Source organism: Abrus precatorius, unplaced genomic scaffold (assembly GCF_003935025.1).
Source record: "Abrus precatorius isolate BTA unplaced genomic scaffold, Abrus_2018 Scaffold6, whole genome shotgun sequence".
Classification (NCBI taxonomy): Eukaryota; Viridiplantae; Streptophyta; class Magnoliopsida; order Fabales; family Fabaceae; genus Abrus; species Abrus precatorius.
Window position 1 is genome coordinate 13,316,062 of NW_020874406.1, and position 23,972 is coordinate 13,340,033.

At 33.9% G+C, this 23,972-nt stretch overlaps 2 protein-coding genes across 3 annotated transcripts; one reads left to right on the plus strand and one right to left on the minus strand.

Moving 5' to 3' along the window:
* Positions 1 to 8,776: 8,776 nt before the first annotated feature.
* On the plus strand, positions 8,777 to 20,143 carry LOC113868922 (putative transferase At4g12130, mitochondrial). Of its 2 annotated transcripts, XR_003505438.1 has the most exons (6): positions 8,777 to 9,401; positions 9,542 to 9,795; positions 9,903 to 10,001; positions 10,083 to 10,241; positions 10,331 to 10,654; positions 20,132 to 20,143. XR_003505438.1 is itself a non-coding variant. In XM_027504922.1 (5 exons), exons 1-5 carry the CDS (start codon positions 8,938 to 8,940, stop codon positions 10,573 to 10,575), a joined length of 1,221 nt encoding a protein of 406 aa, XP_027360723.1. In that variant the 5' UTR covers positions 8,777 to 8,937; the 3' UTR covers positions 10,576 to 10,739. The 2 variants fall into 2 exon arrangements, 1 of the variants encoding a protein (XP_027360723.1); XM_027504922.1 differs by lacking the exon at positions 20,132 to 20,143 and having other exon boundaries at positions 10,331 to 10,739.
* LOC113870209 (LRR receptor-like serine/threonine-protein kinase GSO2) lies at positions 11,285 to 14,185 on the minus strand. Its single transcript, XM_027506803.1, has 4 exons — positions 13,756 to 14,185; positions 13,250 to 13,510; positions 12,219 to 13,103; positions 11,285 to 11,766 (listed from the first exon to the last, which is right to left on the minus strand). The coding sequence occupies exons 1-4, from the start codon at positions 14,183 to 14,185 to the stop codon at positions 11,285 to 11,287; spliced, it is 2,058 nt and encodes a 685-aa protein (XP_027362604.1).
* Positions 20,144 to 23,972: the final 3,829 nt, after the last annotated feature.

Genomic DNA, 23,972 nt, shown 5'->3' on the forward strand with positions numbered 1-23,972 from the left:
GCTTGATCCCCATAAGTTCAGAGAACAAGACCGACAATGGCTTCAACCGCATAGCAAAATCAACGAGGAACCTACCTTGACTATCTCTCATAATACCTCCACACCTTGCTTGATTATTACTTTCTAAGAAAGACCCACCACAATTTAGCTTCACTCACCCTTCCATTGGTGGATACCATCTAGCTAGGGGTGCCATTGCCTGTACTAACGGATCAAGGCAAGGCTTAGACAGTCCCAAAACATCACATATTGAAATCTCCAGCGCTCAAACTCGTGCCACCATCATACACTCTAGTATTGCATGATTCTCAAAAACTACCTTACATCTATTAATCCATAATTTCTCCATAGCTATACCAAACAGTACATGCCATGGGACCTGGTAAATATAAATAGTGCATCTAAGGTTACGCTCCATCCACTCCTTCAAAGGTAGCCTAAAAAAATTATGCCGCCACAACAAGAGAAGCAATTGCATCCACACCCTTCGAGCATATGTGCAATTGCAAAAGATATGAAGGACCGATTCAACCTCCACCTGAAAAATAGGGCATCTATGATCATTAGTTACGTGTCTTACAAATCGTAGCTCATTATTGGGTAAGGCTCCAACCAGTACACACCAAAGAAGAAAGTGAGTTCTTTGTATTCCGGGCCACTTCCACACAAATTCAAAATTTAGGGAAGTTGGTGAAGTTGTACCTCCAGTGATCAACTTGTATGTTGATGCTATGGTAAAAGCCCCATCTTTTTCATAGCCTCAACGCACTTTATCAATCATGTTCAATATCCCATCCCCCTTCGTTGTTTATCATATCCTTAAACTTTAGAGAAATAGAGGTTTCAGTATAGGAAAAATTGGCTTTATGAAGTAGAATATCTAGTCCAGGAAGCTATCTTGAATTTAGGAGGTTCACATTTTCTCCATTTCCAACTTTCCAAACCAAATTATTGTGGACTGTGTTCCAAATCCTAACCACCCCATGCCAAGTATTAGACATAGTCGACCTTCCCTTAATAATTGGAATCAAACTGTCACCATAAGCATACTTAGAACGCAACACTCAAACCCAAAAACTATCTTTATCAGTAATTATTTTCAAGGCAATTTTCATCATACAAGCCTCATTCATCCCCCGAGTGGATCTGATACTAAGCCCCCCATTACATTTTGACTTACAAACATTGTGTCATCCAATACAATGGAATTGTCGAGCCTCCCCACAAGAAGTCTCGACATATTTTATCCACCTTGTGACAAACTCCATCAGGCAGCAAGGATGTTTGCATAGTATACAAAAGAATAGCCTCCAACACTGACCTCACTAGTGTCAACCTTCCAACGTAGGAGAGGGTTCACTCCTTCCAACTTAATAATCTACTTTGGATCTTATCAAGAATAAATTGGAAAGATTGCTCAGTGATCCTTTCATGAAACAAAGACACTCCCAAATACCTTCTTAAGTTATCTATTCTTTGAAGACCAAGCACTTATCCTCACTCTTGTCTCTCAATGCACATTCCTTGAGAAAAAGATTTTGGATTTCTCAAAATTCATAACTTGTCCTGAGCTATTCCGAAAAATGTCAAGACACCTTAAGATTACCTCCACTTAAGAATTCTTCACTTCTACAAACAATATTAAATTGTCAGCAAAGGCAAGGTGAGATAGAGAAGGGCTACCTCTGCTTAATTTAATTGGGATCCAAAAGCCCACATCTACTGCCATATTAATCAATTGAGATAGTCTTTCCATGCAAAGCACAAAGAGGTAAGGGGATAGAGGGTCGCCCTGCCTAATCCCTTTAGAAGGAGAAAGTGAAGATAAGGCTTCCACATTCCAAAGCACCTTCATACTGGATGTTGAGATACACCACCAGACTATATTCACAAAATTTTCTTGGCACCCAATATCCCAAAGTGTCTATCTCACAAACTCCTAATTTAACCGGTCATAGGCCTTCTCCAAATCTAACTTAATTGTCGTGATACTTCTATCACTTCTTCTATGTTTCATTGTATGAATAACTTCTTGAGCAATGATAATATTATCACTTCCGTGCCGTCTTGGGATGAAAACACTTTGTATAGGACTCACTAACTTGCTCACTAGCGACTTTAGCCGATAAGTCAAAATCTTTGTAATAACTTTATAATACACATTACAGAGGGAGATTGGTCGAAGTTGTTTAACATTAATGACATTATCAATCTTCAAAATAGGTGAAGTAGGGTCTTATTGATGCTAGCCACCTTTCTTGGATCCAAAAACACCTCACAAACTACCTGACAAAGATGCAGTCCAACTGCATCCCATTAAGATTGAAGGAAAATTGCTTGAAATCTATCGCTTCCAGGAGTCTTAAAACTTCCCATGTGAAACATTGCTTGCTTAATTTCTTTAAAAGATGGCATATCCCCAATCCGATTCATCTCCTCAGCCAAAATATGGGGGAAACAATTACTTAGTGGATAAGGATTAGCTCCACCCAGATCATCATATAGTCCCATATAGAAAGAATTAACCATTTGCTTCAGCAACAAAGGATCACATATCCATTCACAATGTGAATCTTGGAGGGCTTCCACCTTATTCCTCCTTCTTCTAACAATTGTTGTTCCATGAAAGTAGCGAGTATTATGATCACCATATTTTACTTTTGAGACTCTAGATTTTTGAAACTATAGCAGTCTTCCTGATATAAAATCCTTTGGTATTCCTGCCATAATTTCTATTGATGCCCCACTAAGTATTGTTGATACCCTAACCTTTGGAAGCATTTAGAAATCCCATGAAGCCTCCTTAAAAGCTCCTTTTTCTTTGTAAAAATGTTTCCAAAAATATTTTTATTCCATTCCTTTAAGACATGTTGGAACCTACTAACTGAGTTAGTCCAAGACCCATCAAAGTGCTAATTATTTCGAACAAAACCATTAAAGGCAGATTGTGTTAGCCATGTTGCTTTGAAGCGAAATGGTCATCTTTACCTGTTATGGCACCCAAGAGGAAGCACATGAAGTAGAAAGGGGGTTATGATTAGATTTAAGCTTAGGAAAGTGCTCTAACCAAGCCTTTAGAAACAACATACGCCACTCCATAGAAGCAATTCCCCTGTCAAGCCTTTCTTTTACCTCACCTCTCCTCTACGTGAAAGGTTCACCAACAAAACATATGTCAATCAGATCACAATGGTTGAAGAAGGTTTGAAAGGCATGCATGCCTCTTAAGTGACTATTACCTCCTCCTAGTTTTTCCTAAGATGCTAACAAGGAGTTAAAATCTCCCATCAATAGTCAAGGCTTCTGGAGGGAAGAGTGGAATCCCATAAGATCATTTCAAAGTTCTTGTCATTTTACAAAGTGAGGATTGCCATATATTGCAAAAAAGACCCAGCTCCTCCCTATTTTCATCTTAACTCTAAGGTGAATGACTTGGGAAGCAAGAAGAATAGGTGTCAGTCCAAATATTAGCATTCCAAAAGCACCAAATACCTCTCGAATGACCATTTGCATCAACAAGGGCACTTCTGTTGAACTATAGCTTGTGCGTGAGTGAATTCGCAATGGGACTCCCAGCACAAGCCTCCATTAGAACTAATATGTTGAAACAGAAGTTTGTCTTCATATCCAATAAAAGATTAGCAAAGCCTTTAGACTTTGCTCCTCTATAAATCCAGGCGCATACCTTCATCATAAATGAAGATTTGCTTTGGTGGTCTCCATGGACTTATCACATTCTGGTACTAAGGTAGCACCTCTTTCTTTATTAGGAATGTCCAACCTTTCTGTTGAAATTGAATTTAACCAAGATCCAAACAACACACCATTCTCCACACACTTCTTTTCGATACGTTTTATGGTTTCCCACACTTCACGATCTATACCCCACTTCTTTGAGTAACTCATTGGTGGCTCAATGGTGTCCTCAACCATATGCGCATTCCTATGTGTAGGTACAGTTTTCACGTGAGTCTCTTACACGTGTCTCCCAAACTTGTTTTTATTTGCTGCACGTTCCTTATGCATGGCCTGAGAGTTCCTTCCCCTACTAGTATTTCTTATTTTATCTTTATGTGTCTCATGAACTCCATTGGGACCCATTTGTGTAACAGACCCCAATTTCTTAGTCGAATCCTCATTGTCCACAAGTTTCGCGTCATGCAAAATTGAAAAACGAGAACTACGTGAAGAGTGTCCAATCAAATTAATCTTAGATGCTTTAATTTTTGGATCAAATTTCTTCTTCTGCAGTCGAGTAACAAGCATCCACGGTCCATATATCTCCTCCTGATTATGATCAGATCCTTCAACATTTTCTCCATTGGTGGTTACATGAGGTGTACCCCCATCATCCTTAGGCTTGCTGACATCAACCCTAGATGTGTTTCCTCTTACACCCTCGTCTGGTTTTTCAATAGTTGTTTTCTCCACCATATCCATTGTCTTTATTGGCAAATTTTCCCCTTATCAGTCACAAGAGCAATCCTATATAGACATTGATCTTTCTTGTGCTCATAGGTTCCATAATTGAAGCATATTTGGTGAAGACCTTCATACTAAAAGCTTAAAATTCGTCCTCTAAATTTCAGCATAGGAACTAATCGTTTCTTAAGGTTGATTTCAACACATATACGCGCAAATCATCTCCTTTAATGGATAAATGTCAATTTATCAATCTTCAATGACGTTCCAATCGCTGAGCCCACCCTCTAGAGAAATTTCTCATTATTTAAGTTTAAAATTTAAATCTGAAATTCTCACCCAACACGCTAATTTGGATATAGATTTAGGGTCATCCAAGAAACCACCCCGCCATCTCTGCACTATCAAATAGTGTCCTGCAATCATCCACAGACCCTCGTACAAAGCAAAATTATACGTTTCCTAAGTGAAAAATTGGACTAAGTAATCTTGGGGCATATCAATGATCCTTATAGCCCTTTTCCCTCCCCATTGTTGATTCAAATGAGCTTGTAGGAATTGAAAGGAGACTTTCTTCCCTAAAAGCTTTACAATAAGGGAGCTCTTCCATGACTTACTCTATTCTTTGATCTCTTAATCAATCGCTTTAATCTCTGGACATGGGTTGTACAACACGTTGTCATCACCATCCTTTCCTGCCCCATAATCTGTATACCACTTATTTTCAGGCAAGTTTGTCCAGCCTCGGTTTTGAGGGTAGTTTAAGAGTGCGATCGCCAATGGTCCAAACTTAAAAAGGCTCCAAAATAAAAATTGTATCATGCTTTTATGTACGAAAAAAAATTTAACTCTTAATTGTAATTTGCAGCTGGAAACAAATAGGAAAATAAAAAAGACCTGTTAATTTCTCACACAATTACACCTTACTGGCTTGCTTGCTAAAAACATAATTAACTATTTGACTTCTCCAAACTTTTTAACAGTGTAGTGTGCAATTCTGCATTTTGCCATAATTCAAAATCACCATTGTTGCAGGTATTTCTTTCCTCCTCACTCTTCTTTATTCTTTCTTTCCTCCTCCCTGTTCCTTATTTAGTCATTCCCTTATTCTTTTTTAATGAATTATATTATATAGTTGTTGAAAAAACAAAATTTTTTCATCGTAAACAATAGTATACTTTGCAATTTATGGATTGTGGTTATCAGGTTATGCCTTTATGAAATATAGTATATTATTATTATATATAGCATGCTGCATATGATTATAGTCTGTAAGTCTGCAGTATGTTGTTATGCCTTTTTTAGGAATTTTAACATATAATATATGAGTATGAGATCTTGGTTTGCGTTTTATGACATTTACACTATAAAAAATCCAATCTTGCAAAGGATTGTTCATGGACAAGGGAGTAGTACTGTAGTAAATCAAGTCTACGATTTCATTGAATTTCCTAATTCTTATTCTCTAATTGATTATCATAATTATATTTTCAGTTTCCTAGTGACTGGATTATGCTTTTGAAATTTACATATGTGAAAGGTTGAAAGTGAACATTCAACTTGAATTCTTCTACCAGGTGCTATTGTTCTTTTTCCCTTATTTTATGATTATACTGCATTATTTATCTTTTATGTGCAATATTGCCTAAAAAGCATTTATCTGGAAGTGAAAAAAGAAAAAGAAAGAAAATATGCTGAAGAGTTTAAAAAATCACAGCAATATGCTATTGACAAATTTATTTTAAGAAATATAATTTCTCATGAAAATTTAGATTAATCAAATGAAAGTTTGCAAAATGAAGTCAATGAGAATAATGAAATTAATAATTCAAATGTGTCTAATGATATACCCAATGTTTCTAATATTGAAAATCTTGGTTCTCATGAAGAACAAACAATTCCTTTTGATATTGGCATTGATGAAGAACAAACAATTCTTACTAATAATGGTATTGATGAAGAACAAACAATTCCTTCTTTGAATATTTATGATCCTAGGCTAACCTTGATAACAAAACAAGGGATATTTTAGTTGAAAGAGGGCCTATAAGAGAATTGAATCTTGACTTTCCTCTTGATAATAGTAATAGGCATTTTTCATATTCTTATTTTTGAAAGAAGTTGAGCAATAGTGAGATTAGCAATAGAAAATAGTTAGTTTATTCTAAACATGTTGACAAAGTTTTTTGTTTTTGTTGCAAGTTGTTTAAATCTATTAATAATAAAAGTTTGTTAGCAAATGAGGGTTTAAGTGATTGGAGGCATATTAGTGAGAGGCTCAAACACCATGAAAATAGTAGTGAGCATATGACTAATATGAATACTTGGAATGAAATGAGAGTAAGGTTGGATAAAAATAAAACAATTGATAAAAGCTTGCAAGAAGCAATTATGAAAGAGAAAGAGTGATGGAAGCAAGTGTTACTTAGAATATTTTCAGCTGTAAAATGTCTTGCTACTTATAATTTGGCTTTTCGAGGATCCCATGAAAAACTCTATCAAGATAGTAATAGTAATTTCTTAGGATTGATTGAAATGATTGCTGAATTCAATGTGATAATTCAAGATCATGTTAGACGCATTCAAAATCGTGAAATTCATTATCATTATCTTGGGAATAAAATTCAAAAGGAATTGATTTCCCTTTTTGCCCATAGTGTTAAAAGTTCTATAATTAAGACTATCAAAGAGGCAAAGTATTTTTCCATAATTCTTGATTGTACTCCTGATATTGTTCATCAAGAAAAAATGACTAATAATACGATGCGTGAATATGTCAACTAATAAAATAAATATTAAGGAGTACTTTTTAGAATTCTTGAAGGTGGATGATACATCGAGATTGAGACTTTTTAATGAATTACAAAATATTCTAAAGTCTTTGGATCTTAATATTAATGATGTAAAGGGTCAAGGTTATGATCATGGTTCCAATATGAAAGGGAAGCATCATGGTGTGCAAAAGCAATTTCTTAAAATAAACCCGAGAGCATTATATATGCCTTGTGCTTGTCATAATTTAAATCTTACTCTTAGCGACATGGCACATTCTTGCACTAGAGCTAGTTCATTTTTTGGAATTGTTCAACGCATATATTCATTATTTTCAAGTTCTACAAAAAAATGGAAAATTTTGCTTGACAATGTCCCTGAATTAACTGTGAAATGTTTATCTAACACTCGTTGGAAGACAACGCATATATTCATTATTTTATCAATCAAGAAAGAATTTTTGAAAAACATTAACTTGAATATTATTATTAATGATTTTATATCTCAAAATACTCGTAAAACCTATTTTTTATAATTTTTTATATTTTTATAATTGATAATGACATAAAAATTGTTTAAATAAATTTTTTTTTGTAATTTTATTAGAAAAGTTTATTTACTTAAAAATATATTATTTTAATAAAATTATACTTTTATTTTATTCTATTATGTCGTATAATTCTTTTTAAAAGGAACCTAATTTAATATTTTGTCTAAAGTTTTAAAAAGGTCAAGAATGGACCCGGATCTATACAACCGTCAAATGTCCCTCCACCTCCGTGTCAATCTCTCCTCTCTTAATCTTCTTAACACTCCTATGCTTTTGGTCGTCTTCCTCTGTCGTAACATCAGAAGCAGTCATCGTCGTCCTTCTTCCCCCGCAGCTTGGAATGAAATTCTTATCACTTAGTTGTACCTTGATAACAATTGAAACGTGACAACTTCAAAATTAATGTCATGTAACTTCCAATTGCACCATACAAATGTCAAAAAACAAACCCTAAATTAATAATTTTTAATTTTGTTTAGTTTTATTTTAGTTTGAGTAAAAAATCTTTACACCTTACTAATTAATTTTGGCCATAAAGGCTCTCTTTTGTTTTTTTTTTTATATATAGATTTTATCAAGAAATTAAAAATATTCTGTATTAAAAATTATATTGATAATAATTGTTAATATTTATATTTTAAAATATTTAATTAATAACTTTAAAAGAAATATAATAATAAATTTTGATTTTTAATTAATATTATATTTTAAATATTAATTAATTTTTTTTCATCAGATTTAATTCAGATCAGACTTGAACTCAAAATTTCAGTTAAAAAATATTAAACTATTTGTTACTCAAACTAACTTTTTTCTGGTAACATTTGCCTTTTTTTCGTCTACCCGTGCCTTCTTCACTTGCATGCTTTACACAAACGGTTCATTAAAAATTTTACAGAGTAATTAGGCAAAGAATAAACAAATTTTGTTAATTTTAATTGAATTTAAATAAGTAATAACATAATATTTTATGGAGCACCAAAAAAGTGCAAAGAGTTGGTGAGGTTGAGCAACAGGTGTAGTACTAGGGAGGAAGAGACGAGTGGATTCCCTTACACAACTTTCATCGAACACCTATCCATCTCTTGAAACGTGTCAACCCACCAACTACCCACGCGCCCATCCAAACCTCTGGAACCAACACCACCACCTTCTTCTTCATTTTCTCCTTCTTTCCTCAAAACAGCAGAGCCATGAATCGCGTGGCATTTCCCAAATCCGTTGCGCGGCGATGTTGCAGAGCCATCCACCACACCACATGGAAGCAGTGTTGCGAAACCCAGCTCCAAAGTGCTGGTCCCGTGGCTTCTCTCCTCAAGTCTCGTTCCGTTATACGCTTCCGTGGCCCCGACACCCTCAAGTTTCTTCAGGGCCTCTTGACCAACGATGTACGGAAGTTCGGTGAACCCATTGGTGAAAAAATTGAAAATTTGCCCACACCCAACGTCCCTGCTGCGTCGCCCCCTCCTATTTATGCTGCGTTATTGACCCCGCAAGGTAGATTCCTCTTTGACCTCTTCCTCTATAAGCCTCCCACTTGCGACGCCAAGCTCGATGATTCCGGCACTGCCCCTGAGTCCCACCCCCATCAACCCTTTGACTTATTTGCCGATGTGGATACTTCTGTGTTGGATGATTTGTTGCAAACCTTCAACAAGTGAGTTTACTCTTTCTTTTCTTGCAAACCTTTCATATGTTGTGAAGTTTGGTGATGAATTGGCTTGGTAGATTATACTTTGATTGTGCTTTTTAATTGCAGTTAATGTTTGTCCTACTCTTAACATTTTAGTGTTCCAGATACCGGTTGAGGTCAAAGGTTGAGATTGATAATGTCTCAGACGATTTCTCATGCTGGCAGCGTTATGGTGCTGGCCTTCCTGAGAAATCCTCACGTGTCGAAGAACCAGAAGCAGCCTCGGTTGGCTGGGGTGCTGGCGTGGATCCTACTGCAATGTCGTCTTCACATGGGAGTGATCGTGGGTGGCAGTGGTTTAAGGATCCCAGATTGCTCTGTCTTGGTTTCAGAGGGATCTTCCCATCAAATATAACTCGTTAGTTATCTATTCCTTTGCTGCTAATCAAATTTGTGTCTATGGCCCAGTGTTTTATATTCAGATATTCAGTCTAAATGATTCCCCCTCATTTCTATTTGTTTCAGCACCTTTAATTGAGGCTGATAAAGAGACTGATGAACAGAATTTTCTTCTCTGGAGAATAGAGAAGGGAGTAGCAGAAGGATCAACCGAGATTCCTAAAGGTGCTAGTTTGTTTCCTTGTATAAGCTCCTCAGTGATGAGTTTTTTGTCTCTAACTATCTTGATTGATTGATCATGTCCAGGTGAGGCAGTACCGCTTGAGTATAATCTTGCAGGCCTTAATGCAATTAGCTTTGATAAAGGTTGCTATGTGGGCCAGGAACTCATAGCTCGGACACACCACAGGGGGGTGATTCGGAAGCGTATAGTTCCTCTAAGGTTTGTTGAAAATGATGGGAAAGGTAAGAATGCGCCAAGGAGTATTTGGTTTCTTTAGTATTGTCTATTATATAATGATGTATTCTGAGGCATTCCTTTTCTGCTATTCCAGAATTATTAAACAAAGTGATTCCAGGCTCAGAAGTAACGAACAGTGCATCAGGCAAAAAAGCTGGTATAGTGACTACGGCCCTAGGATGTCGTGGGTTGGGGCTCTTGCGACTGGAGGAAGCTTTTAAGGGGTCCGGTGCCTTGTCCATTCAAGGACAAGCAGATGTTAAGGTTGTTGCTATTAGACCAGATTGGTGGCCTTCTGAATGGCTTCAAGATCATCCCCAGCACACTGCTTTTGCCTAGGATGCTCAAAGTAGTTCAAAGGGCGACTATTTATGAACAATTTTGTGGCTGAATGAATAATGTCAATGGGGGCGTTAATGTAATCCAACTGCTTCCCAGTGGGTGAATCCGTGAATAGTTTTTAATAAGAGGAACTATGAAGACTGTAGTTGTGGACTTTCTTACGGAATACGGTAATCTTAGATTAAAAAGAGTTTTCTCTTTTTAAAATAAAAAAACATTCCTCCTTTATTTATGTAGAACAATTTTGTGTTTGGCAGATTAGAGGTCATACTTCACTATAACCTTGTACTCGTGTAAAACTATATTCTAGCCAGTTCTTTCAACCATACATAGCCAAGTGTAAAATAGTGCATCTTTTGACTGAGTAGCTTGGGTTTTAACCGATAATAATGTGCGGCAAAGAAATGATATTGCATTAAAAATGTCGATAAACATGACACCCAACCCAGCGTAATTGACAGGGTCTTCTACTTTTGACACCCAACTCACCCTTCGATTTACAAAATCAAATTTGATAAAGAATATACTTCAACAATCCCAGTTGTTGCATAGCAAAACAGGATACGAATCCGTTTAGATCTACAATTATTTTGCAAAGGCTAATTTTGCCAACTATATATGCTCATGGAAATAATAGCCATGGATACTGTGAAATGTTTTCCAGTTTTAACGTCTCTTAATACCAACAGAAAGTAGTAGATGATGATTATAAATGAGCAGGAAACACACTTAGCTCCTGAATCACATCCACCATTGTTGGCCTTTGGTCAGGAAGCTCATGAGTACATTGTATTGCAAGCTTTGAAAGCGTCTCCGCTTCGGATTTAGAATATCTTCCCCTAAGGTTTGTGTCAACAGAATCATCAAATCTAAAAGACTCAACTGCCATTCTTATTGAACTACCTATTGCCTTCTTGCCAGATAGAACTTGAAGAACAATAACCCCAAATGCGTATATGTCACTCTTCTCAGTAAAGCGTCCAGTGGTAATGTATTCGGGAGCTAGGTATCCCATGGCGGCACTTACTTTTAGTGCTGAGAAAACCACATCATCAGCAAGAAGCTTGGGGAGTCCAGCATCCATGATCAATGGGTTGAACTGTTGATCGAGGAGAACATTTTCCACTGAAATATTCTGGTGAACTATGGTAGGTTTGCTTGCTTCATTGCTATGAAGATATCCAATACCTGCCCACAATCGAATAGCAACTATCAAACAGAAAGAAGAAATAAATGTTATCTACAGTAGTATCTCATGCAGCATGACATTCAGTTCTCATGAATTTTAAGAATCGTAAGGCAGTCTCAATTGTTTGAATGACTGCATTGTAACTCGTAATCTCCTCCAATGTCCTTTTCTGAAAAACTGACTATTGTTGGAGTCATTTTTCTGTTGTATTCATTTGCACAGAGGACATTGCTGGAATTTTTTTTTTGGCTTGAAGTTTTCTTGTGGTACCTTATGTTGCTTAAAAAATATAAGGGGAAAGCTTAAGACACATGAGAACATGAACTAATGATATTGTTCTCCAATTAAAATTATCATTTCATTTCGGTAACCATTACTTTCATTTCAATAACCAAAATGGAAACGATTATCTAGGTGAAACAACTAAATTAGATAATTAGAAACAACTAACCCTTTGCAATGCCCTTGATGATAGAAACCCTCTTGGACCACTCAAGCACATGGCCACTTCCATCTTCTATGTCAAGATATTGAGACAGGTTACCCATGGTGACAAAGTCATAGATAAGGTAACACTCACCTCTACTACTTGAGCAACAAAAACCTCTCAACCTAACAAGGTTTTCATGTCTCAAAGAGGTTAATAAGCTCAACCCCTTTACAAATTCAGCTTCCTCAGTTTTGCAACATGTCACGCTAATGCTTCTAATAGCCACAAGAGAACCATCTCTGAGAACCCCTTTATAAACTGCTGAGAATTTGCTCTTGCCCAATATATTAGCTTCGGATAGGTACTGTGTTGCAGATTCAACCTCATCCACATTAAACCTAAATTGATTTAGATATTCATTGGATAATCCCCCAGCTTCAGCATTTTGACCATTAGACAATGGATCCCATCCATTATAGTACTCAAGATTAACAAGGGCAGATGGACTTTTTCTGTAGAACTCTTTAGGCTGGTCAGGACTAAGTTTCCCTTCAGAAGAACTTGATGTATTACTAATCCTCTGCTTTTGACGGCGGTATTTGACAAATGTAAAAAATCCAGCACATATTAATGTGAGAGTAATGATTATAACACCTGCTGTGATGACAGTTTGAGGAAACCTTCCTGATTTTGAGCAATGGATTTGGTTACAATGCCACTGGAGATTTGCAGGCTCAGGGAGCGCCTTAGCAGGATTACTATTTTTGTGTTGGCCTTGATCTGAGGTGTCAATATGATTGACTTTTAAGTCTTGATCTTTGTTGCAAACTCTCAAGGTTGAAAACCCAAATCCACACAAACCTGGGTTGTTTGCACCTTGGAATGCTTCCCCAAGTCTTTTCAATGCTTCATTTTCATTTTTAAAATTTTTATCAGTATATAAAAATTATACAATACACTAAAATGTATAAAGAACAATGCGAGGAAAGTTTGGTGGTGTGAGAACCTGATAGAAGTTTTAAAAAAGTCGTCTAAGGAGGATAGAGGCATACCCGAAGGAACAATTCCTGATAGAGAATTGTTCTGAATGTCTAGAACTTCCAAATGTTCATTATGTGCTAGTGTTGCCGGAATCATACCACTAAAGTTGTTGAAGCTCAAATTTAGCCTGCTTAGCCTCTCCAAGTTCCCCAAGCTAAGAGGAATTTGACCAGTTAATTTGTTGTACTGCAAAGCAAGAGTACTAAGCTGCTTTAAGGAACCCATCTGAGTAGGTATATTCCCAACCAACTGGTTGTCAGCCAGTTGCAGCACTGAAGAAAAAACAAATAACTTGTATCAACATAATCATCGAAAACACTTAAACCAATTTCTAAAGTCCAAACCTTTTAATTGCAGTTGATTCATATGGTTGAAGGCAATTCAAATGTTATGCAGCATTAGAGGTATCTTCTTCATCAAAGTTAACATAAACTTACAAGAACTTATCTTGTATAATATTAAACCACTATGGAAAAAATGATACTAGAACTAGAAGACTATATTGTATATACTTTACCTTGGAGACTAGCCATGTTGCCGACCTCAGGAGGAATGGTTCCAGATAGACTATTCACATCAAGATAGAGATCAACCAAATCAGTGAGATTTGAAATCTGTGGGGGTATCTCACCAGAAAGATTGTTGTAATGCAAGTATAAGCCCGACAAGCATTTGAGTTCAGCCACTGCTGGAGAGAGCCAACCCGAAAGACCCTTTCCCTGCAAGGAGATGTTGGCCACTTTCCTGTGCTCGTTGCACGCAATCCCTTGGAACAAGCCACTGCATGGATCACCATCACTGATCCACGAGCTAAGGATCTTGCCCTCTGGGTCCAGAGAGGCCTTCAAGTCCATCAGAGCTCTAACCTCTGCATTTCCAAGAACCTTCTGCAGACTGGGAAATGCAACCAATAGAAACAGAGAAATGAAGAGATGAACGGAATTCATGTCTGATTTTTGGAGTAAGAAATTTGAAACAGCAGCAGAAAGAGAGACACCCGTGTGAGATTTTATCTTAAATAATCAAACTTTTGATTTGGGGTATGCTGTAACATGTTGTTGGTCAATTTGTTTTATCTTTCTTTGTGGACTTAGGAGTGTAGATTTTGTTAGTTAGTGGATAGATAGAGAAGAAACCAGAAAGTAAGGATTTTCAATTTGAGTGCATAATTAATTGATTGAAGTAACTTTATGAGTTGCTGACAGTGAGAAGCAGGTTGGTTCACATTGCATATCTCTGACTCTGATGGAAGGAGCAGGTTTTGGGGGGAAAGAGAATTTTAATCATTTTATTCATAACACCTATGATAGTCGGCGGGTATGGCTGCCACTCCTTGTGAAAACATTTTCTATCGTGGAATTAAAGCCTGAATAATCATGCGGGTATTGCGGACCCACCACCTTTGACTTAACTATTCGGCTTTCAATCAACATTTTTTACTTATTTCAGAAAGATTTTTAAATAGTTTATGAAATTAATTTATATTTTTATATTTTTTATATAATTCATTAAAATAAATTATTTTTTAGTTATTTAAATAAATTTAGTAATTAAATTTATGTTCTAAATTATATATCCAAACATACTCTCATATATATATATATATATATATATAATTAAATAATTAATATTTAACTACTATTGGATTTAGCGTTTACAAATTACAATTGTTCTCCAGACAATTAAATTCAAAAATTATTTACGGGTCCATTGCAACATTTTTTTAAAATAAATATGTGATTCAAATTTTTATAAATTTATTATCTAATATTTAAGAACATATTAAAATGTGTTTAAATCTTCTGCTTTTAAAAAGGCCATATAATTACAATAAATTTTGTTATCTTCCAAATTTATAGTTTTGGCTTACGTAAGAAAAATTGTAATTTATTCCATAACATAAGATTTTTGACTAATATAAAATAATAATAACTATAATATATTGCCAAAAAACATTAACTTAATCATGAATTATGATCCTATAAAAAATCTGACAATCAATAATAATCATAAGATGGAGTCCACATGTTGCTGAATGGAGCAGTTTTCGTATCTTCTTTGAGGAATAATTTTTTTTTTCTAATTGCGTGCTGATTAATATGTTTTCGGATAAATAAATCATAAGAAAATTTGAAATATAAGTATACAACGTGGAACCAAGAATCAAAGGAATCGTCGATACACGTTAAATTTTATTCATTTCAACTTTGAAGTGCTGTTTTGAGGTCAAGGAGGGAACCTACCCTTAACCTAACTTTTGGCACCTATAACTCGAACTTTACAGCTATACGATGAAGGAAATATAAAATAGGGAACTCCGAAGTAATGAGAAAAATGAAATTATTAACTACTTAATTGTGATGATAATAATTATAATTTTAAGTGAATTGTATGTTAGTGTTGACAACTACTACTTTTCAACTTTCAAAATTCAACTACGTTCCAAACTTTTCAAAATCCTCTTTGACAAAGTTTTGCAAAGGGACAAAAAGATAACTGTTTCTAGTTCTTGGATTCTCCTTAAAATATAACCAAATTAATACGAGGCATAAAAAGGCATTAGATTAAAGATTTAAATTACATAATAAGATATTAATAATTAATATTTGAATAAAAACATTAATGTTAAAATTATTTATAATAAAATACAAATTAACATAAGTTTCCAGAAAGATACTGGTTATTTTTTAACAATATATTATTGAATATTCAAACTCTTGTTTTGCTACAAGGAGGAACAAGTTCCAAACTAAACTAAAACACTATACATCATGTGGGATAATTTTTAAAGTCCACATTGTTCTTCTTCTATTTTTTGGTATATCAACATTCTACTTTATCAAGCACTTTTGTGTATCTTCAATCAGATACTTATTTATGAAGAAAAGTTAATAGACGGACCCTCTTTCACTGCGTGTCTTCCTTTTTTGGTTTGTTCCTGTAGTTGTCATTAAGAATGTGAAAGTGATGTCTTTGATTGAAGCAAGATGCTCTCCCCACCATTCTCGACGTGATTGAGAGAAAAATAACAAATATTTAGAAATTTCAAATTCATTTGTCACCCCATCTAGTTGAACATTAAAGACATACAAAATTAATAGATAAATAAATTTAATTGAACATCATTTATAATACCCATAAAGTGAAATGAAAGATTGATATAGCAGTTCAAGTAAACAAATTAATGGACTTTTTTTCATTTGTACAGCATGTATGTGAGCTGAACTAAATGACACTGGTCAATTTTTATAGATTGAATTAATTCAAAATATTTAAATCCGCGGGTCTATTTATATCGGATTTAAGAAGAAAGGAAAAAGAAATCAAATTTTTATCTATTTATTTTCAATTTTTTTTACGCTATAAAATGAAAACATACACTTTCTAAGATAGTAACCAAAAGCTAATATATTATCAACCTAGTGAAAGTTTACAGTGAATAAGCAAATTCCAAATTAAATAATAAAAAACACATTTCAAATAAATACATAAAATAGCCTTTGAAACTGACATTTTATTATTTTTTTTATTTTGAAACTTTTGCCTTGTATAATTTAGTTTTCAATTTTTGTATTATAAGTTTGTTTATTACTTATTCACATTTTACTTGCATTTTTATGAGAAAAAACTAAAATACAAGTATATCAACACATTCGAGGACTAAATTGTATAATATAAAAATTTTAAGGATAAAAAAAAAGATGTTATCTTTAATTAAGATCAAATTACACATTTATTCATGAACTTAAAAAAAAAACTCGTTATCTTAATTTATGGACTAAAAATTTCAAGAATCATATTAGTAATAAACTCCTTACAACATATTTTACTGTTATTTAAATTTATTGAAAACTATGAAAATTATGTAAGTCACCTTTTTTTATTTTTAAATTAATATTACTTTCATATTTTTATATTTTTAATAAATTTTAATAAATAATAAAAAGAATGTTAAAGTAAGAGAATTATTAGATATTACTGTCATTTTAAAAAGCACATCAATTCTATTTCTTATTCATTGATATCAGCCGGACATAATTCTAACATGTTATTAAAAAAAATTATAGAAGGAGAGTTTTCTTTTAATTTTTATTCGTCAATATACATACCTTACAACATACAAGACTTAACATTTTATAGGCAAATATTTTGAAATAAATAATATTATTATTTTTAATTTATTATTTTACTAAAAATTGAATAATTTACATCTTGATGAATTTGTGATAGCGCTGATAAGTTTATAATAGACCTTCTTTTATAGCTCATATATTAATATTTAGTCTTTATTTTATTTAGTTTTTACACTAATTTATTTATTTGTATATCGTGTAGTTTAGCATAAAAAAGTCACGATGGGTTTAAGACGTGTTTTGGGTTCAAATTGGTTGCAAAATAAAGCTTTATAGCAGTCAACAGGTCCAGATCCTATTATCGAGGATGAGAGTGCTTCAACACATACACAGTCGTGCATATTAACCAGCACGTCCATGTATCAAGGTTAAGCATGGCCATGCTTATCTGCAAAAAGCCCAATTATAAAGAGCTTTTATGATTTTTAAATCATATAAAAAGAGAGACCTCAGTGTTAGAAAGAAGAGAGAAGAAGAAGAAACTAAAAAATACTTTCATTGCTGAATCAAAAATTTAGTACAAACAGAAACAAGAATAATCTATATATAATACTAAGTCTCAAGATTCTAACAGAATATGGTTAGGTACTAATTAACAAAATAACGAACTACTAAACATAATTATAAGTTTGGTCCTGCTCCCTATTATGCCCCTGCAAACTCAATGTGGATTTTTGTTTCACATTGAGTTTGGGTCTTAACTCCAAAAAGATGCTTGATAAAGGTGCCTTGGTGAGTAAATCTGCAACTTGAAAATGAGCTGGTACATGTTTAACAATCAATTCTCCTCTGGCAACCTTCTCTCGAATATACTATAAATCCAATTCAAAGTGTTTGGTTTTGCTGTACAAAACTGGATTTGCAGAAAGAAGCACAGCTCCTTGATTATCACACCAAATCAGTAGAACTCTTGTCATGGGAATCTGCAGTTCAATGAGCTAGTTTCATATATAAGCAATTTTTGAGGCTACTACTAATAAGGATCAAAATTCAACTTCAGTACTTGACTTATATACAACTTTTTGCTTCTTTGTTGTCTAGGAGACAATGTTGTTTCTTAAATACACACAATAATCAGAAGTTGACCTCAAGTCATTGGGATTTGAGGCTCAATCACTGTCGCAGAAAGCAGAAATGTTAAGATCATTTGTTTTATTAAAATAGAGACAATAATAAGTGGTGTCATTTAAGTATCTAAGTATCCTCTTTGCAGCAATCCAATGAACTTCAAGAGGATTATGCATGAATTGACATAATCTGTTAACAGGGCAAGCAATATCCGATCAAGTGATTGTAGCATACTGCAAAACTCCTATTACAGATCTGTATAATTGAGGATCTTGAGCGTGATTAGTGCCATCAACTAGAAGTTTGGTTGAAAGAGAAAAAGGAGTTTTTATTGACCTTGCATTTGATACATTAATCTTTGTTAACAAGTCTAAAATGTACTTTGTTTGAGAGAGCTGGAGGCCACCATCTGAAGCTAGTTAAACTTCTAGACCAAGAAAATGATGCAACTTGTCTAGATTTTTTAGGGGAAATTCTGCATTGAGTTTAGCTATTAAGTGAGAAATTACTTGACCGGAGCTGCTGGTGATGATAATATCATCTACATATACTAAAATGAATATTGTAAATTGTTGTGTGTGAAGAGTGAAAAGAGAGGTGTCACTTCTGGTTTCCTTGAAGCCAAGTCTATGGAGAGTTGAGCTAAGCTTTTGAAACCAAGCACATGGTGCTTGTTTTAGACCATAAAGAACTTTGTAAAGTCTGCATACAGTGTTGTCATTACCATTACTGAAACCTGGTGGTTGTTTCATATAGATTTTCTTCTAAAGAGTGCCATTGAGAAGGGCATTATTAATGTCAAGTTCTGGATTGGCCAGCCTCTTGATAGAGCAATGGAGAGGACTACCCTAATGGTGACTAGTTTGACTACAGGGCTGAAAGTTTCTATGTAATCAAGCCCTTCCTGTTCTGTAAATCCACGGGCAACCAATCTGGCCTTATGTCTGCTGATTTTACCTTTAGTATCACACTTTATTTTAAACAACCATTTGTAGGTAAGAGCTTTCCTGCCAAATGAAAGTTGAACAAGACTCCAAGTTTTATTGTGTAAAAAAGCATTATACTCAGCTTGCATGGCTTCTTTCCATTCTAGAATGGCAAGAGCTTGTGTATGATTGGATGGTTCTGTAGTAACAAGAAGAAGTCTGGGTTTAAAATTTTCAGCTTTGGCTCGAGTAGTCATAGAATAAGTGTTGTGGATAGTTTGAGATATGGTCAGTGTAGGAACAACAAAATTAGTTTATGGTAAAGTAGATGAAGTTGTCTCAGGGTTGGTTTGAGCAGAAACAAATGCAGATGTTGATGCGGAGATTGAATTCTCAAGAGTTATACTTGGACAAGGAACAATATCAGTAGGGGTCCTAGAAAGAACAAGATTAGTAGTTACTTGGAAAACTGGATGTTGTTTTGAGACCATTGGAATTGTAGGCAACATTGTCACTGGTTGTGCATCAGTGAACATGTGAGTAGCGGTTTGAACTCTATCTTTGTAAGGAAACTCAGTTTCATAGAAAACCACATTTCTTGCCATAATTATTGAACCTTTACTAGTGAGACACTTGTAACCTTTATATTGAGGGCTGTAGCCAACAAAAGTACAAAGTTTGGATCTAAAATCCATTTTATATTTGTTGTAGGGTCTCAAATATGGAAAACAAGCACAGCCAAAAGGTTTGAGAAAAGTATAATTAGGTAATTTGTGAAAAAGCTTATGAAAGGGTGTCTGAAATTGAAGATTAGGAATAGGCAATCTGTTGATGACATAATTAGGTGTGGCAAAAACATCTGCTCAGAAACTAGAAGGTAAATAAGAAGAAGCTAACATGGTAAGGCCAATCTTAGCTATATGTTTGTGTTTCCTTTTAACAGTATCATGTTGCTGATGTGTATATGAACAACTCATTCTATGTATAATACCTTGATCTGTCAAAAATTTAGTAAACATAGTATATATTTTTCTACCATCTAGTTGAACACAGCTAAGTTTTCTTTGGAATTGATTTTCAACAAATCCCTTAAAAAAGAGTAGTCTTGGTTCCCTGAGATTTAACAAGACAAGTGTCCAAGTGAGACTCAAAGAAAACCTTGTTTTCATGAGCAAAATGAGAAACACTTAACAAATTCTTTGTAATTAAAGGCGCATGCAAGAGATTTTTCAGGATAAGATTTTGATTAGTAATATTTAACTAAATATAAGAAGTACCAATATTAGAAATTCCTATACCTGAGTTATTACCTATATGTATCTTCTCGGAGCCAGAATACTTTGTTTGTTGTTGAAGATTATTGACATCAGGAGTTAGATGATTAATGGCTCCTAAGTCAGGATATTAACTATCATCATAGAGCAAGTGTTGGGCCGAAGTATTCATGACTTGCATAGCAACTAGATTTTGACCTATATTATGAGAAAAAGATATATTTGAGTTCTGATTTGGATCAGGTAATTTTTTATCATACCTGTGCCAACAATCATAAGCTTAGTGGCCCATTTTGCCACATAGTTGGCATTGAATTTTGTTATTCTTTCCACCAGTATGCTAAAATCTACTTCCTCAAGCACGACCACGACCTTGAAATCCTCCACCTCTGCCTTGATTGTTACTAAGACCACGGTTATTTGAGTGATTTTCATGTGCAAGATTGGCTTGCATGTTGGTACTATCAACTTTCTTTCGCGATTCTAATATGTCTTCTTGAACCATTAGCAGAGCTTCTATTTCTTGGATAGTGTAAGGATCTTTTCGAGATAGAATGGAAGTGACAAAGCCATCATATTTATCAAGAAGCCCATCAACAATTGCATCAAAATGTTTTTCAACACTCAAAGGAGCACCAATTGCTGCAAGAGTATCTACAACCTTCTTGATTTCCAGAAGATACAGAGTGATCAAAGACATTTTCTTAATGGATCGCAAATGAATCTTGAGTTACTTGATCAGAGCATGTGTTTGGGAACTAAAATAGGTGTCAAGGGTTTTCTAAATCTGATAGCTCCACTCACAACCTACCATTTGAATCTTGAATTCTGCTTCCATGGATTCAAAAAGTCATGATTTAAGAAGAGCATCTTGTTGCTCATAATCTTCGAAAGCTTCACTCAATTTATCTTTGACTTTATCCTCTGTAGAATCATATTTGTGAGGGATCGATGCATCTTCATGAATGAATTTCTTCAATTTGAATCCCTTGATGGTGGATTCAGCTTCATGTTTCCATATGAGATAGTTGTCTTTATGAAGACGACAGGGAATGGGGGTGGAGAAAGTTTGGACAAGAGATTTTTGAGTAAAAGCGAAAGTCATGGTTACGCTAGAACTCTTGATACCATATTAGAGAAAAGAGAGAAGAAGAAGAAAGTAAAAAAATACTTTCATTGCTAAATCAAAAACTTAGTACAAATGGAAACGAAAATAATCTATATATAATACTAAGCCCTAAGATTCTAACAGAATATGGTTAGGTACTAATTAACAAAATAACAAACTACTAAACAAAATTATAAGTTTGGTCACATCTTATCTTTTACTCTTTGATATACCTTTTATCTTGTCTCTCTTGCATAGGATCATTGGCATATTCTTGGCGAGACTTGAAGTTTTGAGCGACCATACTTGAAGACCGAAAAATTATATCTTTCTAGTTTGCTTTTCTCTATGGCTTTATTTATGATTGTTTTAGTTCTTCTCTTTAGCATGAGTAACTAAATCCATAGTTAGGGCTATAGAAACTATTGTTCATGAATTTATGAGATTTTAAAGTTTGAAGCTATATCTGGTTTCTGTTTGTGATTAGCTTTTATCTTATTGTACATAATCATAATACTAATTAATTATATCATCAGGCAACCATACCTTGATTAATTAATGGATCTATAGGATAAAATAAGACAAAATATTAGGTGGACCAAACTAATCTTTCTCTTTCAATTGTTATTAAATTAACAAGTTTGTAGGTGTTTTATTAAATTACCAATCTTAGGGAAAAGAATATTAATATTACATAACCATTGAGTATTAATAGTATTTGTATAAATGATTGGTAATCATAAGAAAAACGAATTTAGAGTTAAACAAAAAAATAACATAAAGAATTAAATGAGAAAACTCGTACACCATAGATTCTTCTCCTATAAGTTCAACTAAGACGTATGCTGTGTTATTTACTTTTATTCATAATTAATTTTATAATTAAATTTTGATTCTTACTTAATTTCACATTTTTTAGGCTAAAACAATTGAATTAAGAAATTCTTAATAATTGAAAATCAATCCTTGTGAAACGATATTTTGAGAACTTATTTTAGAATCATTTATTACTTCTCGACAGGTACACTTGTCTTCCAAACAATGAGTCTTTCCTTTGAGCAGCATCATCAACTCTTTGTTGTAAATTTGGTTCAATAAAACTCTAAATATTGTAAGCTTTCAAATGAGTAAATATTAACAATGCTCATTAATTATAATTTAGTTTCTCATCTAATTTGAAACTAGACAAAATAATATTATAATTTGTGATAATTTCTCTTTCTCAAATAAACTAAAAAAATAATATAAAAATGATAAAGTGAGAACTCTTTTATTACTCACACACTTAATAATTTGTTTTAAAAAATTTTTTAACAATAACTCTTTTACAAATTCACAAAATTAAGATCTAACCCGCTCTGATACTAATTTAATATTATACCAATCTGATATCAATGGGACATAATTATAACATGCTCTCGGAAACAAATTTATAAAGGAAGAATTTTCTTTCTAATTTTTTATTCATCAAAGTACGCATCCTACCACGTTAAAGACTTGGCCTTAGAGACAAATAATTCAAATAAAATAACATTATTGTTTTGAATACTAAGTTATTTCTCTATAAAATTATTAGCCTTAACCAGTTTAATGGACAATTTTTCTTTTTGACCTCTAATTAACCAACATGTATAAATAAAGACAAATGTTCTTGTATATCAATTTGTGGCACTTAATAGGCTGTGCCCACAATTCAAATTCAACTTTTAATTTTGGTGTAAAATTTTTAAATTATTTTAGAACGACTTTTAATTATTTTAGTGCGGCTAGTTGGCACCACAATTTAACAGCTTGATTTAAAATATTCTGACATTCCATGTTTTTACAATCGGACTAATAACAAGACTTACAATTGATACAAAACCAAACAACAGGAGCTGCTTAATTGCTGTTCATTTTTCATTTGTTCCTTTTGGATTAAACGGAGAAGTGAGAAGATGTTGATATCTGATAATGAATGAACTTCAATTATATTTCCTTGCCGTAAGAAGCATTTAAAGTTCAAAAAATTACCGCCGAATACTGATCGATTCATGATTGGATTTGCAATAATTTTGTCCAGCAAGAAGATGAGACCCTAGATTTATACGTCCAGGAAAATGTACAGAGTAAGCCCGTCGACTAGGCCCACTAGGTAGCCATTGTTAACTCTTAAACTGTGAGTGAATTACATTGGAGAAAAAAAATCGTAATTTTTGTTATAAAATAGTCTATTTAAAAAGAAG

What these genes read in the sequence shown, in the direction of transcription:
- LOC113868922 (XM_027504922.1), top strand. Translation starts at nt 8,938, where the DNA reads ATGAATCGCGTGGCATTTCCCAAATCCGTTGCGCGGCGATGTTGCAGA. An exon ending in TTGTTGCAAACCTTCAACAA is followed by an intron (nt 9,402 to 9,541) that starts GTGAGTTTACTC and finishes TTAGTGTTCCAG; the next exon opens with ATACCGGTTGAGGTCAAAGG. An exon ending in TGTTGAAAATGATGGGAAAG is followed by an intron (nt 10,242 to 10,330) that starts GTAAGAATGCGC and finishes CTGCTATTCCAG; the next exon opens with AATTATTAAACAAAGTGATT.
- LOC113870209 (XM_027506803.1), bottom strand. Translation starts at nt 14,185, where the DNA reads ATGAATTCCGTTCATCTCTTCATTTCTCTGTTTCTATTGGTTGCATTT. An exon ending in CAACATGGCTAGTCTCCAAG is followed by an intron (nt 13,511 to 13,755) that starts GTAAAGTATATA and finishes TTTTTTCTTCAG; the next exon opens with TGCTGCAACTGGCTGACAAC. An exon ending in ATCAGGAATTGTTCCTTCGG is followed by an intron (nt 13,104 to 13,249) that starts GTATGCCTCTAT and finishes ATGAAAATGAAG; the next exon opens with CATTGAAAAGACTTGGGGAA.